The sequence below is a fragment of the Chroicocephalus ridibundus genome, chromosome 23 (genome assembly GCF_963924245.1).
Source record: "Chroicocephalus ridibundus chromosome 23, bChrRid1.1, whole genome shotgun sequence".
Classification (NCBI taxonomy): domain Eukaryota; kingdom Metazoa; phylum Chordata; class Aves; order Charadriiformes; family Laridae; genus Chroicocephalus; species Chroicocephalus ridibundus.
Genome location: NC_086306.1, coordinates 420,860 through 439,096, shown reverse-complemented (window position 1 = coordinate 439,096; position 18,237 = coordinate 420,860). Strand labels below are relative to the sequence as shown.

Here is an 18,237-nt window from a genome sequence, read left to right as displayed (position 1 = left end):
TTCAGGCTCAGCCATGGTGGGAGCAGGGCAGGAAACACTACTGCCACGGTAGAGAGCGTGGTGCCTTCTTTACGCTGTGAAAACGATACTCCTTGGCCATCAAATCTGTTACCAGTTAGAAAAATCATATATGAGGGGATTACTAAACCTCTGGTACAAACCAGACATACTGATCTGACCTTATTTACCAGAAAAGCATTCCTATTCAGAGTATCCCAAGGAGATTTTAGGAAAGGATTTTTGTGGTCTTACCAGCCAAAGAGCCTGAAATCAGCCATTGACATTGAGGCAAACTGCTAAGAAAGCACCGATCTCCCTCCGTGCTCTCTGCAGGGCCAGATGACGATGTGCCCGAGCACTGGTGGCCACACGGAAAGCCCTTTTTCTGGGCCAGCATTGTCTGGGAACAATTTGCTTGTCTGCCTTGCAACAAAGCACGGGGGCCAGCCCATCATTTAGCAGTCGGCAGGACGCACGCTCACCCCGCTGTTCCCCATGGCCAGGATGCTTTCAGCACGACCAGGAGGCCACTTTGTCGGGCAAGCAGCTTAGAGCTGGGGGGTCTGGTGGCTTTGGGGTCTACTCTGCGGTTTGCAGGTACACAGCAAATCCTCAAATCAGTGTGGAAGCGAGGAGAAGGTCTTTTCCCCCATAGGAGCCATGCTGCTCATTATTCTCCACGTGCAACAAAGTCAGGCAGATTGTCTTCCCCCAACCCAAAACAAGAGCACAGCAGGTATTTGCAGGAAGCACCACGCTGGCAGGCCCCGACCCTGATACAGGACTTCAGCCACCCGGTCATCTGCTGTAAAAGCAGCACAGCGAACTACGCACGGCCCAGGAAACTACTGGAGTGCATTGAGGACAACTTCCTAGCACAGGCGACGGAGGGCCTGACCAGATGAGAGGCACTGGCGGACCTGTGGCTCACTAATGAGGGAGAACTTATCACAGAGGTGAAGACTGGAGGTAGCCTGGGCTACAGCAATCATGCCCTGGTCAAATTCTCAGTCGTGACAGGTACAGGGCGGGTGAAAACCAGTCAGGACCCTAAACCTCAGAAAAGCAAACCTTCGGCTGTTTAGGGCGCTAGTGCATGGGATCCCTTGGGAAACTGCCCTCAGAGGCAAGGGAGCAAACCGGAGCTGAGAGATACTGAAAGATATTTTTCTTAGGGCACAAGAGCTCTCAGTCCCGACGTGCAGGGAGTTGGGCAGGGGAGGCAGGAGGCCAGCTTGGCTCAGTCAAGACTTCTTAGCCAAACTTAAACGCAAAACCAAAACGCATAGGCAGTGTAGACAGGGATACACATCCTGGGGAAGTGATAGGGATATGGCCCAAGAGGGGAGTGCAGGGAGGGGGGATCAGGAAAGCCAAGGCACAGCTGGAGCTGAACTTGGCCAGGGATGTGAAAAATAACAGAAGGGGTTTCTCCAGGTACACAGGACAACAAAGGAAGATGAAAGAAACTGTAACCCCCTGATGAGTGAAATGGGAGACCTGGCTATAACTGACATGGAGAAGGCTGAGGGACTAAGGACTTTTTCACCTCGGTCTTCACCAGCGAGTGCTTTAGCCACGCCACCCAATTCACGGAATCTAAAGGCAGGGACTGGGACAACGAAGTACCACCCACCATAGATCAGGTTCAAGACCATATAAGGAAACTAAACGTGCACAAGTTCATGCAACCTGATGAGATGCATCCAAGGATCCTGAGGGAAATGGAGGATGAAGTTGCCAAGCCCCTATCTGTTGTATTTGATAAGTCATGGCAGTCCCGTGAAGGTCCCAAGTGACTGGAAAAGGGGAAACATACCCTCCATTTTTAAAAAGGGAAAAAAGGAAGACCTGTGGAACTATAGGCTGGTCAGTCTCACCTCTGTGCCCAGCAAGATCGTGGAGCAGATCCTCCCGGAAACCATGCTAAGGCACATGGGAAACAGAGAGGTGACTGGTGACAGCCAACATGGCTTCACTGAGGGCAAACTGTGCCTGAGAAATTGATGGCCTTCTATGACAGGGTTACAGCATTGTAAGGGAAGAGAGACTGATGGCATCTACCTGGACTTGTGTGAAACACTTGACACTGTCCCGCATGACATTCCTGTCTCTAAATTGGAGAGACATGAATTGATGGATGGGCCACTCTGTGGGTAAGGAGTTGGCTGGACAGCTGCACACAAAGAACTGCGGTCAACAGATCAATGTCCAAGAGGTGACCAGTGACGAGTGGCGTTCCTCAGGGGTCAGTACTGGGACCAGTGCTGTTTAACATCTTTGTCGGTGACGTGGACAGTGGGATTGAGTGCACCCTCAGCAAGTTTGCCAACAACACCAAGCTGCATGGGGCGGTTGATATGCTGGAGGGAAGGGATGCCATCCAGAGGGACCTGGACAGGCTGGAGAGGTGGGCCTGTGCGAACCTCATGAAGTTCAACCAGGCCAAGTGCAGGGTCCTGCACCTAGGCCTAGGCAACCCCCGGCAGAGCACAAGCTGGGGGAAGAATGGATTGAGAGCAGCCCTGACGAGAAGGACTTGGGGATACTGGTGGATGAAAGAAATGATTACGACCCAGCAATGTGCACTCACAGCCCAGAAACCCCCCGCAGCCTGGGCTGCATCCCCAGCAGCCTGGGCAGCAGGGCGAGGGGGGGATTCTGCCCCTCTGCTCCGCTCGGGGGAGACAGACACCCCGCTCTGGGGCCACCAACAGCAGAAGACACGGAGCTGTTGGAGCAGGGCTGGAGGAGGCCCCGGAGGTGCTGGGAGGGCTGGAGCCCCTCTGCTGGGAGGACAGGCTGAGAGAGCTGGGGGGGTTCAGCCTGGAGAAGAGAAGGCTCCGGGGAGACCTTGGAGCCCCTTCCAGTCCCTCACGGGGCTCCAGGAAAGCCGAGGAGGGACTCTGGAGCAGGGAGGGGAGCCACGGGACGAGGGGGAAGGGTTTTACACTGAAAGGGGGGAGATTTAGATTAGATGTGAGGAAGAAATTGTTTGCTGTGAGGGTGGTGAGCCCCTGGCCCAGGTTGCCCAGAGGAGCTGTGGCTGCCCCATCCCTGGAGGGGTTCAAGGCCAGGCTGGACGGGGCTTGGAGCCACCTGGGCTGGTGGGAGGTGTCCCTGCCCAGGGCAGGGGGGTGGGAACCAGAGCATCTTTAGCATTCTATGCTTCAAAAAGAAATAATGACTTGGAGATGCAACCACGGCTACAATTAAGAAGCCATCACTACTGCCGCAGCAGTGCAGGGTCACTGCTCACCTACAATTACAGGGACAATCCAGCTCAATCCAATTAAGAAATTAATTGCCTGGTGTTTTAAGTAGGTTACCCATCACAGGTGGGGTTTCCTCCTGCCTTCCTACTCTTTTGTACCTACACTGTGCTGAACTTCCACACCTGGACACCCCACTGTAGCTAAAGCCCTACAGTGATACTGGGGTAGGAAGGGAGGTGGATTTCTCACTGCAGGCAGCTTAGAAAAATACATCCAAGAGCTATCACTTCTCAGCGCTGCCATTCTGAGACTGAGGAAGTGACGGGAATGCAGAAGAGGTTGTGGATTTTGTCTTCATATTGCTGACTTGGAGTTGCTGCCTCCAACGACATCAGTCACCACTTGTTTGAACTTGGCGTCTGCCCACATGTTCCCCCAGCAAGAGCTGCACAGCCTTTAGAAACGGCCTGCCAGGATCCACCCGAGCTGGAGAGAGCTGGCCAGGTAGTCACCTCCGATGAACTCAGTCACGAGGGAAGACGCAGGTCCTCACAAACATGTCCCAGCTTCCTCCTCTTAAAGAAAAGCAGGGCAGTGCCCCAATGTTGACATTGGCACATCGGCTGCAGAGACAGGCAGGGCAGGGTAGGGGCACTTTCTTCAAGCCGGAGAGCAGGGTCAAAGCTGGGCAGACCTTTGGACTTGCCCAGTGCTGCAGTTCTTGCCTTAACCTGTGGCCTTGTACATTGGATTTTCCAATCTGGATTTTATCTGAGCAGGAACACGACCTGCAGTGGGTGCTTCTTTGCAGGAATAGGTGAGAAGACCGTGGTCACACCTCCACAGCAGCTGGGTTTGTTAACTTCGCACCACAGCCCCAATTAAAGCTCCCACACTTGACAAACCAGAGTGCAACCAAAGGTGAAAGGATAACACAGATGTAGAAACACATTTAAATGTCATCTCAAGTTAAAATATTTGCTGGCCTCCCCCAGCCAGAGGATGTTTCCTTCCTTGTTTCTCCCAACAGGCTGACTTTGGCAGCATCAAAGTTGCCCAGCGGCAAATCTGAGTTGCAGCCCAGCAGCACCACAGCCCTCTTCCCAGTTGCAAATCGCAAGGAGGTATTTCCTGAACTTTTATTTTAGGACCTCAGAAGTTCTCTCAGCAACATGGGGGAAGCAGGATGGGGGTCCCACACCACTGCTGAGCAAGGCAGAAGCCCACAGCACAGCAGCATCATTCCAGCAGCCAGCAAACCACCCTGCTCAGAGAAGATCTCCCCCTCCCTGCAAACCTAATTGCTCTATTTGGGTGACAATAGCTTTAATCTTCCCATTGTCCATCAAAGCATCAGCTGAGCTACTGCCCTAAGGGATCAGCAGCTCCTGTTAAAAACCAGTCAGTCCAGCACTCATCCTGCATGCTCATCATGCAAAACACGTGCATCAGCCGCACTAACCCCAGCCCACCTCAGCCACCACATGCTCCTCCACGGAGGACATGCTCCTCCTCGGCACAAAGCTCATCTCCTTACCTGATATGCCCTGATGAGAGATTGCACTGCGAGATGGTCCTCCACCAGTTTATCTACGTTGGGCTGTGCTTGAACCAGGAACTGGGCTTGGGACAGCGTGGAAAGGCTGGTACTCAGTGGAGGGGGGCTTTGGTAAGCAGTGCCTGGAGCAGCTCCGGCATTGGCATTGCGAAAGAAGATGTCCCACGACTAGGAAAATGGAAAGAAGAGAGGCGAGAGGGTCATTACCTGCAACCCAAACAGCTCCTCACTCGAGGTTACTGGGGTCTCAGCTCTATTGCCACAGCAGAGAGAGAAATCCCCCGGGGGCAGAGCTGCCTCCTCCCTGGCACCCCAGCCCTACACAGCCACTGCCGAAGGCACCCACCTGCCTTGGACAGGAGAACACTAAAGCTCTCCCACTATTCCAATTACACCATTATCCCACTTCCCATCCACCTGGATTGCTTCTTTTGGCATGAGACCGTCCCCAGAGCCCCCCCTCCCTCTGCAGCAGCACTCAGGACAGGACACAGGTGACACCCCTCGCCTGGCTCGCCTACTGAAACCTCTGAGCAACGAGCCCCAGCCTGGTCTTCAGGCTCTAGTTTCCCTCCCTCCAGGGCAGGAGACTGTCCTCTAAATACTGACAATATTTCCTGAAAAATATTTTTGCCCTCTAATCAAATACACTTTTCCATGGTCTAAATGGCCTGAGACCCAAGTCCCAGTGTAAGCCGTGTTGTCCAACCCTCAACCAACAATGGCTTTTTTCTTTTTCTGCCTCCTCTCCAATTTTTCCCCATCCCTCAGCGACACCAGCACTATGTGGATACTCCCATGCCAGCTCTCCCATGCCCTTAGCGAGCCAGATACCCCCTCTGCTCCTGTTCCCCTCTGCAGATGGGTGTTAAGAAAACAAAGGAACCCCCCGACAAAAAAGCCCTTCAACAGACATGGTGCAACTTTGTGGTACTTATCCATCACTGCCTAAAGAGGCCAGAAGCGTCCCAGGCCAAACTCAAGTTAAACTGTCTACTTGGAGAGGCATCTACAGGCATAGGGAAGGGGAGAGACCAGCAGAGCAAAGTCCCAGACACGTCCTCCCATCACGCTCTCACCCCTGCCCACTTCCCACGTGCCACTGAGTGATAGCAGAAGACGAGGGCAAGGCAGAGCGGCATCTGCGTGCCTGCACCTACCCAAGACACCAGCTAGAGCAAACAAATCCCATCAGATTCACGCACTGGTTTCAGCCCAAGGGTCTCTCCGCCAACTGGGAGCAAGAGCCCAGCACTCAGCACCCTGCGTGCTCCTGAACCTCATGTCTGCATCACCCAGCCTCAGTGATGCAGAGATGGGCAAAGTGCTGCCCTACCCGAGTCGGAAAGAGCCATGAGAGCAGCTCCAGTGGTGGTTTGGGGCAGAACAAGCAGCTTTTGTGCCCTGGTAGCAGGGCAGAGGTGACTGAAAACCTAACCTTTGCCAGAGGAGCACCAGCTCTCCCCCTTCCATGGAGCTCCTCCAGCTGCAGCACCCATCACATGCCCCAGGAAGCTATTTCCAGCACGGGCCTACCCAGACACCCCATCACACGGCTGCGCGAGGTGACTAAATTTAGAAACAGGTCACTGAAGGAACATAAATAAAATCTGGAACAATTTGGCATGGTAACTGATAAACAATAGCTCCCCCAAAGGAAAAATGAAAAACAAAAAAAAACCAAAAAAAAAAGAAAGCAAAGCCGGAAAACACCCAATCCTGTTCTGACTGTTGTCTGCTAAAGGAAATTTCATCTGGAAAAGACGGAGAGCTGCTTTTTGTACGATCCTTACTCCTGGCCACTGGTGAGAGCACCCCAAGCCCCTTCCCTTCCCCAGGCTCACAGAACTCATGGGTGCCCCAGAAGCCATCGGCTCCTGGGAGCAGGAGGGACAAGTACCCCAGGATGGGCTCTGTGCCCTTGGGGTGGGGAGGAATCTGTCCGGCTGCTTTGCTTGGTGGTTTCAGGTTGATTAACGTGCCGGAAAATAAAGACAGACAAGAGAAAGGGAGCATCTGCTAGCCCAGGGAGGGGGGTGGCAGCGATGCTGGGGGACAGGGACAGAGCCAGGAGGCAGAGGTGTTGCCTTTATGACCTTCTCCCTTCTGACATTCAACACGGTTAACCTCCTGGAGATGCAATTTGCTTCTGTTCTGAACGAAAAAGTTCATTTTAAGCTCTCCAAACAAGGTGTGGCACCGGCTGCGTCAGCTCAGGCACTTTCACTAAATGCTTTATTGCCCAACATAATTACAGAGTATTTCAGGCTACCTGACCGCAGGCTTTGCCCCCAGTGAAGGCTGTGGCCCTGATAAGAGCTATAAAAACATCAACTTTCAAGTTGCTGATGTGGTTTCAAATTCAAGGGTATTCAAGGGCCGTGCCTGGGGTTTCTGGTCACCCATGGAGGTGTCTCTGGAGCTCACGTATCCCACGGGAGAGGCTGAAGAGCCCCATCAGCCTTATCCTGCTTTATTGCAGGAAGGAGGACTTTGCCTTAATCCAGCACTTGCAGAAGGTAAGAGCAGTAATAAAGCTCATCAGGTTATTCCCTTCTGACCCTCTCTGCGCCCACGGCAGCCCTGCGAGCATTCCTACAGTTCCTATACCCTACATATAAAGATAGGGTATAATACATATATATATATACACACAGGGTATAAGAGAGGTCAGATTCACCTCTTTTTTACTAAGAGGTCCCAAAGCTTTTATCTCCCCGCTCCTCGGTGCGCAGGCAGTGCTCCTCGTCTCGGTATGCTAAATGCTCCCAGGCCCCTGCTGTGACTGTCCCACAGCCACGTGTCCCACCACAGCCACAGCACAAGGTGTTAGCCCGGACTGACCTTCCCAGCACTCCTTTGTGCTGCTGCTCATGCGCCGCCAAAGCAGGATGGAAGAGGCAGCTGACTGCACCAAGCCTGGATAGTTCAGGCTTTAGAGGGATTTTGAGCTCAGCTCTGAGAGCAGAGCTCACCCCAGGCTTCTCTGCTGAGAACAGCCCCCAAAACAGCTCCCCAAGTGAAACCAGCATCTTTCACCTCATTTATCAGACTCGGTTCCTGGAGAAGGCTGTGAGTCCCAGGCTCCGCCACAAAACTGGCTCAGAGGTCAGACGCAGAGCAGAGGGAGAGGCGTGACATCTCCCACCCGCTGCAGGGCACCTCAAATTGGGCTGGGGCTGCTCCAGGCTGGGAGGTGCACAAGGGAGATACAGCCTGTGTCCCTGCTCCTTCTCCTGCCACATACTCCAGGGGACAGAAAGCACCAATCAGGCATGCTCCGCACCGCGGGCAAGCCACACAGGACCTCCCGCTGTGGCAGGGAGAAGAGGAGGAACACTCAGAGCTTAAGACAGGAAGAGCAGCCGGAACCAAATTTACAGCTGAGCGTAGGGAGTCAAGCAGCGATGGATCGGTTCAGGCTCTGCACATCGCCTTGTGCCTTATCAACAGAAGCAAGTTCTCTGGGGTGCCTGCTTTTGAAGATGGAGGATGAAACCCAAACATTTCCAACTCCTAAGCGATATTCTTACCAAATTCAGACTGGGCCCCTATTTGCGAGCACGACTGCAAAGGACACAAAAGCACCACCCAGGGCCAGGCACGGGGCTCTGGCCCCGCTGAAGGTTGTGGGCTCCTGCTGTCATGTCAGCAAAGCTGTGGTTACACATCGCAGTCTACACACATTGTGGTCATAAAACCACTTTCAATATAAAAATCAAAACACTGGCATATTGAGAAGTCCGTGTTAAAGGCTATGCGATGTGCATACATATGGAGAGAACTGTATCCCTTTACACCAGCCCAACCTGAACACGGGGGCTGTTGTTCAGGAATGCTAACCTTGTCGCAGATGTATGACTGTGGGTATCATCTACCCGCAGTCAAAGCTCTCCGGCCACCCGCCCTGAACCAAGACACTCAGGGTCCTGGGGAGATGGTGTGGGCTGTGACAAGCATTGCTAGCAGCCAGCACCGTACCCCCGTCGGCAAAGAGGGGGGTGGGAGGAGGGAAGTGGTCCCAGGAGCGAGCAGCACTCCCTCTGCCGCAGCCCACAGGCACCCTCGCCTCCTCTTTCCCCAGCTCTGCTCCTCCTTACTCATCGGAATCAGAAAATGGAGTTCAACTGAAGTTTAGCTCACGAAAAAAAGCCTAAAATAGCTTTAAAAAAAAATTACACTACTCTAAACACTTAAGTATATTCTACAGCTTAAACCACCAGTGTTTGCACAGAGGAAGTGAATTCATTTTGCTCAGCTGGGACGGTCATGCTGGCTGAAAGTCTTGTAGGTTTTGGTGACACCAGCAAAGAAAGCCCTTGTGAAGACCTAGTGAAGGTCTTGCCCTCACTAGCAAAAAGCAGCACGGCAAGGTGCAGCTGTCCTCTGCTCTGTGCACAGAACAGATAAGCCACAGCTGGGTCCATGTGACTGCCCAGCTTTTTTTTTGGAACTCCACCCTCGGATCTGACCCTACATCTACCAGGGTAGAGGCCAACGCTTATCAGGGATAGGGGTGACATACTCCGCTGCTGCTTCAGGGGACGCAGGCTGATGGGGACCACTCACAAGCTGATAACCAGGGACGGCTGCAACCCCAATCCCACTGCAGTGGCTCGGTGTCTCAGCAGGGACAGGGTGAGCTGTGAAAAAGCGTGGAGAGGAGAAAGGGGCAAAGCCAGGAGCTAGGAAGGGATCTTGGTAAAGGGGTCACTGGAACGAGGTGGGATCCACCCAGGAGAGATGAGTCAAGTATCAGTGCATTATCTGTCTAAGTGTGTCGGGGAGTAGCAGCAAAGTCCATGCCAAACCTCAGCTATCAACTCCACCAGGAGTTTTGGGACCGGGCATTGGATTTCATAAGATCAGTGGTTTGGGTTGGAAGGGACCTTCAAAGACCATCCAGTCCAACGCCCATGGTCTGGATCCTACTTTCTGACAAGTAGGATGTCACCTTGATTTTGGTTAAAAAGCAGTCTGTAAGACTTGCTTTTTACATCACTAGCATCAGGTTTGCTTCCTGGCAATGATAAGACCCTGCTTCATTTCACACTGATTTTCCTACTGCCACAAACCATCCCCAGATGCACTGGAGGCAAAATCTTATGTCAACTCCTGCACTGCTCACTAAGCACTCAGAAGTACTGCAAGGGACATCGATATCCAGGGGTGACTAATATACACTTGCAATTCTTCACCATAAACATTGGACTGAGGGCCTGGAGAGGTGGTGGGAGCGCCACCCCTGCACAGTGCTCAAAACTTAACCGCACGAGGCCCCAGCTGACATGGTGCAGCCACAAAGCTGAAGGCCACCTCCAAGCTGGCTATGCTGGGGCAGAGGCTCCAGAGGCTCCTTCCAACCTAAACTCTCCCAATTTCTTCAGCTGAGCATGCATGAGGACTCCCGTTCAGCACTGCATGCACTGCCCACCTACAGGCTAGCTGCTGAAGCTCCAGAGGCTACATTAAAGAGTAGACAGGACCAGAAGAGATCCAAGGTCTGGCCTCAGGACCCAAACACGCTTCCCAGTCAGCTGCCCCTGTTAGTCTTGATGTTTACTCTCACATCTGCTCAGAACGATATTCAAGACTGAGTAGGGTCTGTAGATCAAAGAGCCAGTATCAAACCATGAAGACCCTTTTCCAAAGGCACAACTGTGCCTGTCACTGGGACAAGCGCAGTATAACCCTCACTCGTTTTCAAATTAGACTACAGCATTTAGATTCATGGGTTTTAATTCAATATCCTGCCTCCAAAGGACTGGGCTGCATCACGTGCATGTGTTTGGGTAGCTTTCAAGTCACTATTTGACAAAGGGCACAACCCAAACCAACATACTTTGTGTCTTCCGAGTCTGTATTGCTTGGCTCAGCTACCTGTTTGCCTCAAAAGAAGCATAAAGTCAACGCTGTTTGTGAAAATTCAGCTTTGATCCTACCATAAAACCTTTACAGCACCCTAGAGGCTGTGTATTTTGGATGTGTGGGACCGGTGCCATCGCAAATACACTCAATGCTGATGCACATGTTGGGACATGAGATTCCTTACTCACTGTTGACTGCTCATTTAACCATCGCATCTTGGTTTGCGGACTGCTCATGTGCTACCGAATAAAGAAAATCCCTGCTCTGTATCAGGACGTGTATGAAACTGTCTTAAAAATCCCCTGGGTAATGCTGAGACTTAGTCACTAGAGGAACATTTTCCTTGTGAAACACTGGGGATGGGGAAAAAATGCAGTTGGGTTTCAGAAATCCTCTTCTCAGCTGAGCCCTCACCTGCTGGACTCTACGTTAGAGACATGGCCTTCTCCTCACTGGAGGAGCTTCAGTAATTCAGATCGAGACAGAGCTCTGCGCATACTGCCCACAGCCTGGGCGATTTCCCAGTTTTAAGTTCAGGAGCAGCTGGTGGGATAGCTACAGCCCACCTACCCCAACACGTAACTCAACATGTAACACCACCCGTGCCCGACGTAAAAAGGAAACCAGTGGAGAAAACCCTCTCTGCCTCCCCCCCATTCTCCACTCCAGAATAGATGAGCCATCAGAGCTGGAAAAATAAAGCATCGGAGCTCGTTAAAGATGGATTCCCAGGAGAAGCGATTCCTTGTGTCCGCTCGTGATCCAGGATGCTGCCTGCGTCCCACAAGGTGACGGCGTTCCCTTTTGAACAGAAAAGCTCCTCTTGGATCTTGCTCAAGGAATCGCTGATATTTCTTTTGGGCAAAGCAAGGCAGAAGGACCATCCACAACAATCTGGCCCCTCCGGCTGAATTCGATCCTCCCTGGGACACGTGCACTTACTTACCTGAACCCACTGCTCAGACACACAGAGAGAGAAGCGAAGGTGATATCCTGGTGAGGTTGCTCCTTACCTTATGTACACTTTTGGGATTTTCCAGCCAAGCATAATACATTTCCTCCACGTAGTTTGAACTAGTCCCACTCAAAAAGGGCTCAGCAGCCACCGGTGCGCTGTAGCACCTGATCTGTTGAAACGTCCTGGGTGCTGCCAGCCTGTGTTGGGAAATTGTCTTTACAGTCTGCGAGGCCGTCAACGGCCTCAGCTTTGCCGCACAAGTCCTTAAGTTAAGCATGTTTGTCCTGTCACCTCACGCAAATCCCTGCTGGGAGAGAAGGGAAAAATCAGTTAGAAATTACTGCAGAAGAGCAGAGACTAACCCCCCTTCACTCCCCATGAGCCCTGAGCACGGAGAACTGAGCTTAGGATCGGTTTTTAATTCAGGTAAATCCATCCATCCCGTCCCACAGCCAAGTCCCCAACAGCTGGGAAACACAGTTTTTCCTCAAGACACTTGGCGCAGCCAGGTCTGCCTCCCCTGCCCCTGCCAGCACGGCACCATCATCTCCCGACACGTTGGTGAAAAGCAGATTTTCTCGGTGGGGTACCCAATGCTGGCCTCAAACAAGCCACTGCACCTCAAAGCCACCTGCATCTTTTTATATCCAGCACCTTCCTACAAAATAAGGCACGTTTGATGGCGAAACACAGCCTGGATTAACAATGTAAGGCATCAGTTTCCCCCAGTGCTTTCCTCTTTAGTTCCCAGCCAACAACATCTACTCTTTTTCCAACAATAAATCCATAAAGTATTCTTTGATTTCTTGTGATCTTTTAATTCTTCCTCTGAGAATCCTCTTTTAGTTTGTTTTAAACAGGAAAATCCTCTATGAAACTCAGATTCCATCAAGAGCTGGACACTTAAGCCTTTCCATCTCCCATTTGCAGGGACATCGTACAAGTTTGAAGAAAAGCACTTTAAAGCACTGTGCCCAGAAAGGTGCTGGAAAAAACTTGTTACCAGCTGCATTTTAACACTGAATATCATGTTTTCCTTCACATCGAGCTGATCAAGCCTAGCAGGGCAAGCTCCTCCAGGTCTGTGCAAGCTGCAGGAAGACAGCTCTCATCACACCAACCCAGCATGGAAGCTTTTTCCATTGCCCTCTCTCCCAGGTAGAAGGTCTGGGCTTGGATTTTTGTTGCGTTATTCAACCTGCGACCACTCTGCTGGGCCAAGGTTTTCTTCTTGCTGTTTTCTGTTACGTGCACCAGGATAAAGCTGGGAAGAAACCGTCTACGGCAAAGACCCCTCTCAAAGTAGAGGTACGGTGGCGCAAAGCACTTCAGATGCCGGCTCCAGGACAGACCACTTTACCACTCCTTAAAAGCTCACAGCCAAGAAGGCCAATACAGTCCAAAGGCCCAGGGAGGGGCTCTCCCCTGCCCAGAGAACCCAGAAAAGCAACCTTGAGCTGGCGTGGGACCTCTCAAAGGTCCCCCAGCAACCTCCACCTCACAGCTCTTGGTGGGGTGCAAGGACCGTGCTCCTCCTTATACACATCTGACCGACAGCCACAGCCCAAGGGGAAGTGTTGGAGCAAGATCATCTCGGGGGAAGCGCTGGCACTTGGAGTCAGCTCTTCTTGAAAGGAAAGGAGCTACCCTTTCCACCCAGCTCCTCCCGCGAGAGTGGAACCCGAGGCTGGAGGGGACGCAACTGTCCAGTTTCCATATTCCCGACCAGTTTAACAAGCAGCATCCCAATGTCAAAGCAGCTATCATGCATTCACCAGACTAAAATGAAGCTTTGCAGTGGACTGGAGAAAAAAATACACCTTCGTTACCAGCATTTCATCAGCTGGGCTTCCAGATTTGCCTTGTAGAATTTAGTTCTGGCTACCTGGCACAGCAGCAGCTACGCTTCCGGCCTCAAAACACAAGATTTTGGTCCAAAGAGCCTGAGGAAGACCCAGGATCACTTTAATTCAGCCCAAGCGTTTTACAGATGTACCTGAGGGAAGGAGGGAAGATCACTCGTGCTTTCCACCCTGCTTGCTCACTTCTGTTCGCAGTCAAACAGGCAAGAAATGGCAGGCAGGTGCAGGACAGCGAGCGTGGCGGCACGAGATGCCTTCCCAGCTTACCCTCCTCAGAGTTCAGCAGCAAAACACAGGCAGATACTTCAGAGACCGGCTGAACGGCGTGTCAGCGCACAGGCAGGCACGCGGTAGGGGGAAAAAAAGCTTCAGGACGAAAGCGTGGGCGGCATCTCTGGCTTGGGTGTCTGGTTTCGGCGGTGCCACTCAGCAGCGTCCCGGTGACCTCTCTGGAGAACAGGGGTGTTAAGGCCAAGCTTTGCCCCAGAACGAGCAGAACCAGCCAGTCTCCAAGGGCCCCTCGCGGGGAGGGCTGGCTGCCCGAAGGCGCGGGAGGCCGTGGCGAGCCGGGCGCTGTTTCTGAGGTAAACCCCGTTAGCGCTAGCCGGCGGGGCGGGCAGGCGGCGGGGACCGCGCCCGAGACCGCCGCTGTGGGGTGACCCGAGGCTCGGGGAGGCGGCGACAGCTGCGGACGGGCCCGGGGACGGTGGCGCCCGGCCGGATCCCGTCCCAGCTTTCACCGAGAGGTCGAACAACGGGAAAACCCAACACACAGTGAGGAATGGCGGGGGGGGAAGGGGGGCGCGCGGCCCCACACACACTCGCGCGCGCCCCCGCCCCGCCTATCGCAGCGCCGCCAGGCGCCCAGCCGCCTCCCCATTGGCCGTGCGGGGCTGCCCGTCCAGCCGCCGTCCCGCCCCCCGCCCTGAGGCGCCCGGGTGGCGGCGCCAAGGACACCGGGGAGCGGCCGCGCCCGCGGCCGCGCCCGGCCCGGCGGGACCCGCGCCCGGCCCGGCGGGACCCTCCCCCCACCCCTCGGGCTTCGGGCTGCAGCCCTCGCCCAGGCCCTGCCCGGCCCGGCGCCGCCGCGGTACCCACCAGCCCGGCCCCTCCGTCCGCCCCGCTCCTGCCCCGGCTCTGACAGCGGCCCCAGCGCCGGCCTGCCCCGCCCGCCCCGCCCCGCGCTGCGTCACCGCGTCGCCACGCCCCCCACGCTGTGCCGCCACGCCTCCCCCAGCGGGCGCGGCTCAAGGCGCCTGCGCCGCCGCCCCGCGCGCCGGGCGGAACCTCCAGGGGAGGGGCCAGGTGGAGGGGCGGGGATTGGGCGGGGCGGGGCGGGGCGGGGCGGGGCGGTCGCCATGGTTACCCGGCGCGGCCACCGCCTCGGGTGTGGGCATCCCCCATGGCCCGGGGACCCCGGCATGGCCTGGGGACCCCCCCAACGGCCTGAGGAGCTTCCATGGCCTGCCTGGGGACCTCTGCCATCACCTGGGGACCGCCAATGGCCTGGGGACCCCTTCCACGGCCTGGCGACCCCACCAATGCCTGGGGATGCCCGCTGTGCCCTGGGGACCCCTGCCACAGCCTGGGGACACTAGCCATGTCCTGGGGACCCCTCCGTGGCCTGGGGGCCCCCTGACGGCCTGGAGACCTCCACCATGGCTTGAGGACCTCCACCATGGCCTCGGAACCTCCACCATGGCTTGAAGACCTCTACCACAGCCTGGGGACCCCTACTGTGGGGACTTCTGCCATGGCTTGAGGACCTCACCGTTGCTGTGGACCCCACCACAGCCTGGGGACAGCCACCACGATGTGGAGGACCCCCTGGCATGATGGACCTCATGGCCTGGGGGACCTCAGGCCTTTGGGGACATCCTGACGTGGGTGAGAGCCAGCGGGCCTCGCCTCTGTGTGGGGGACAGGCAAGAGGCGGCTGTGGGCACAGGGCCCTCCCGGGGAATTTTGGGGTGCTGGCTGTTTCCTGGGGATGAGTCACAGCAGTGGCAGGAGCCGGCCAGCACTTTCGGGAAGTGAAACAGGCGCCAGGAAAACACCCTGACAGCCCGTGGCGACGCAAGCTTGGCCACGCTTGTCCCCAGCCCAGCCGGCATGGTGCAACCGCTGGCACTCCATGGACACGGGGCATGCAGCTGCTGCGGGGGGTGACGAGGAGTGTCCCCCAAGGCCGTGTCCCCAAAGACCGTGTCCCCAGGGCGGTGCAGGTGGGCATGGGGGACCGAGGGGGTATTGGGGCAGTGGGGACAGGAGGGGTGACGGAGGGCGCCGTGGGCAGCGCAGGAGGAAGCTGTGGGGAAATGGCGGAGCGGCAGCGCTTGCGCCACCAGCCCCTTCCGGGGCAGCTGTGGTCCCCAGCACTGACGAGGGTGGACGTCATTGTGGCCCCGGCGGGATGGGGGTGGGGCAGGCCCTGCTGCATCAGCACGGCCACCAAGAGCTGGCACGCAAGCACCAGCCCCACACATTGACCCCAGAGCATCCCCCCTGGTCTCTGCCCCACACACCAACTCCAGAGCATCCTCCCTGGTCTGCCCCACACATTGACCCCAGAGCATCGCCCCTGGTCTCTGCCCCACACACCAACTCCAGAGCATCCTCCCTGGTCTGCCCCACACATTAACCCCAGAGCATCGCCCCTGGTCTCTGCCCCACACACCAACTCCAGAGCATCCTCCCTGGTCTGCCCCACACATTAACCCCAGAGCATCCCCCGTGGTCTCTGCCCCACACACCAACTCCAGAGCATCCCCCCTGGTCTGCCCCACACACTGACCCCAGAGCACCGTCCCTTGTCTCTCCCCACATGTGGCCCCTTGCCCAGCCCCCCAGTGCTGCTCGGGGACAGCCATCTCCCCAGGCCTCCCAGTTTCATCCGAGGAGCTGGGCAAACCCGGGTGTTGCGAAAGGTGGAAATCCCGCTCTGACGGCGTTTCCTTCCAGCAGCTCTTGAAAACCGGCTGCGCCGACGCCGGGCTCAGAGGGCACCCGAGCGACACCGCCAGCAGGACAGGCAGGAGCAGGCAGCCAAGCACCGCGGCGTTCAACAGGTACCGGCAAGTCTCTGCCCAGGTTTTCACAGTCGGCAGCAGAGATGGCGTTCGTCCCCGATTTGGACACACTGGAGAGCAGCAGGTAAGTGTGGCTGTGCCAGCTGGGGACACTGGGGACACAATGCTGCCCTTGTGCCGTGGTGGCCCTGGCTTCACCATCTCTCCTTTCCTTCCAGCCTGAACGAAGAGACATTTTATGGTCCCGACTGCCTCTGCCTGCAGAAGGTAATCCTGGGGCAGTGGGAATGGCCCTGGGACCACTGTGATGGGGAAGCCAGGCTCTCATCCCACATCCCCTTTCCTTCCCAGAAACCCCGCCTGGACTTGGAGGTCGCATCGCCTGAGGTGGGCATCCAGGTGACAGTGACCAAGGGACATGGCACCAGGACCTTTCGCCAGGCTGCCGTCCTCGTGGTGGCTGTGACCAAGCTCCTGAAGCGGCCGGCGCACAAGGACTTTGCTGACAGTGACCTTGGGGGCTTCCTGGATGATATTTTTGGTATGGGGACGTGGCATCAGGGGTGTCACCCCAGCCAGGGGATGCTCTTGGGGGATGCTATTGGACCTGGGTGCATCACCGTCCTCCTGACCATCTCCCTCCCTGCAGAGCCCGTCTCCTTCCAGCGGATCGAGGGCAGCTACACTGGGGCGCCCATCTACCGTTACACCCGCTCCCAGTCCTTCGACATCCTCGACATCGACCAGAAGTGCTTTGTCCTGGAGTCGCCCACCCAACTGGTGGCCCTGCACCTGCAGGGACCCTCCGCCGGGCGGAAAGGTGAGGGGACACAGTCCCAACCCAATGTCCTCGTCCCCGACCCCGGGACCACCCGGGAGCCACCCCACAGCCCCAGGACCGCCTGTTAACCTGTTCCTTCTCTTTGCAGTGAAGCTCAACATCGCTCTGTACCGTCCCCGGTCATCGAAGGGTGGCCTGGGGACTGGACGGATGCCAGTGGCATTGGGCATCAAGGGCTACCGACTCTATATGTCATGTGTGATGAGCGGCGCCGAGCCCGTGCTGCAGCTGGAGGTGAGTTGGGGGTCCCACCGGCTGCATCCCCCGTGGGGCTGAGGGCTCCATCCCACCCTGAACCCTGTTTTACCCCCTTGGCTGTAGGAAGCCGATGTCAGGAGGGACATCGAGAGCGTGGAGCTGACGCGCTTCATTTTCTACCGCTTGGACAGCCCAATCGAGGGGAAAACCCGCTTCGAGTCAGCTGCCTTCCCCGGCTGGTTCATCTGCACCTCCCTGCAGCCCCGCCAGCCCGTCGGCATCACCAACCGCCCTGACCAGGTCAACATTGCCACCTACGAGCTGAGCGGGCGCTGAGGAGCCCCCGCACCCAACCCAACCCAACTGGCAGTTGCTGGTTTTCAGGCTGTATGTACCGAGTACAACCCCCTCCCAGCCGGGACCCCCGTCCTCCCCATCTATTTCAGGTGAAATAGCAGCTCTGGGCCCTGTGGGCCTGAGTCACCCCAATTTATACTTATTTATTGTGTCTGGCCAGTGCTTTTAATTTATATACATTTTAATGGAAATATTGTGATTTTGTTATCTGGAATGGAGGTATTTGTTGGTGATGGAGGTGGAAATAAAAGGTTTCCCAGGATGGCGTTGCTCAACAAATTGCTCTCACAGGGTTAAACGATGAGGGGGTGGTTTGTGGATGGGAAAATCTGGCTGTTTCGGCTGCTTTTG

General features: G+C 55.7%; 2 protein-coding genes across 10 annotated transcripts in view; one reads left to right on the top strand and one right to left on the bottom strand.

Annotated features, from left to right (window-relative positions):
* OGDH (oxoglutarate dehydrogenase) overlaps window positions 1-14,662 on the bottom strand; it is a 34,818-nt gene extending 20,156 nt beyond the window's left edge. For 3 of the 6 annotated variants that reach the window (XM_063358767.1, XM_063358769.1, XM_063358768.1), the window contains exons 1-2: window positions 11,655-11,903; window positions 4,753-4,941 (exon numbers count right to left, since the gene is read on the bottom strand). In XM_063358767.1, coding sequence (XP_063214837.1) covers window positions 4,753-4,941; window positions 11,655-11,876 — 411 coding nt within the window. In that variant the 5' untranslated portion in view covers window positions 11,877-11,903. Of the gene's footprint in view, window positions 1-4,752; window positions 4,942-11,654; window positions 11,907-13,595; window positions 13,706-14,559 lie in introns of those variants that run through there. The other 3 variants (XM_063358764.1, XM_063358763.1, XM_063358765.1) reach the window with 3 other exon arrangements.
* Window positions 14,663-16,467: 1,805 nt separating this feature from the next.
* Window positions 16,468-18,074, top strand: LOC134526614 (interleukin-1 receptor antagonist protein-like). 4 transcript variants are annotated; one of them, XM_063358671.1, is made up of 6 exons: window positions 16,468-16,614; window positions 16,709-16,757; window positions 16,842-17,031; window positions 17,140-17,310; window positions 17,420-17,565; window positions 17,653-18,074. In XM_063358671.1, exons 1-6 carry the CDS (start codon window positions 16,574-16,576, stop codon window positions 17,863-17,865), a joined length of 810 nt encoding a protein of 269 aa, XP_063214741.1. In that variant the 5' UTR covers window positions 16,468-16,573; the 3' UTR covers window positions 17,866-18,074. The 4 variants fall into 4 exon arrangements, with proteins under 4 accessions (XP_063214741.1, XP_063214739.1, XP_063214740.1 ...); XM_063358669.1 differs by having other exon boundaries at window positions 16,842-17,310; XM_063358670.1 differs by having other exon boundaries at window positions 16,709-17,031.
* The last annotated feature ends 163 nt before the right edge of the window (window positions 18,075-18,237 follow it).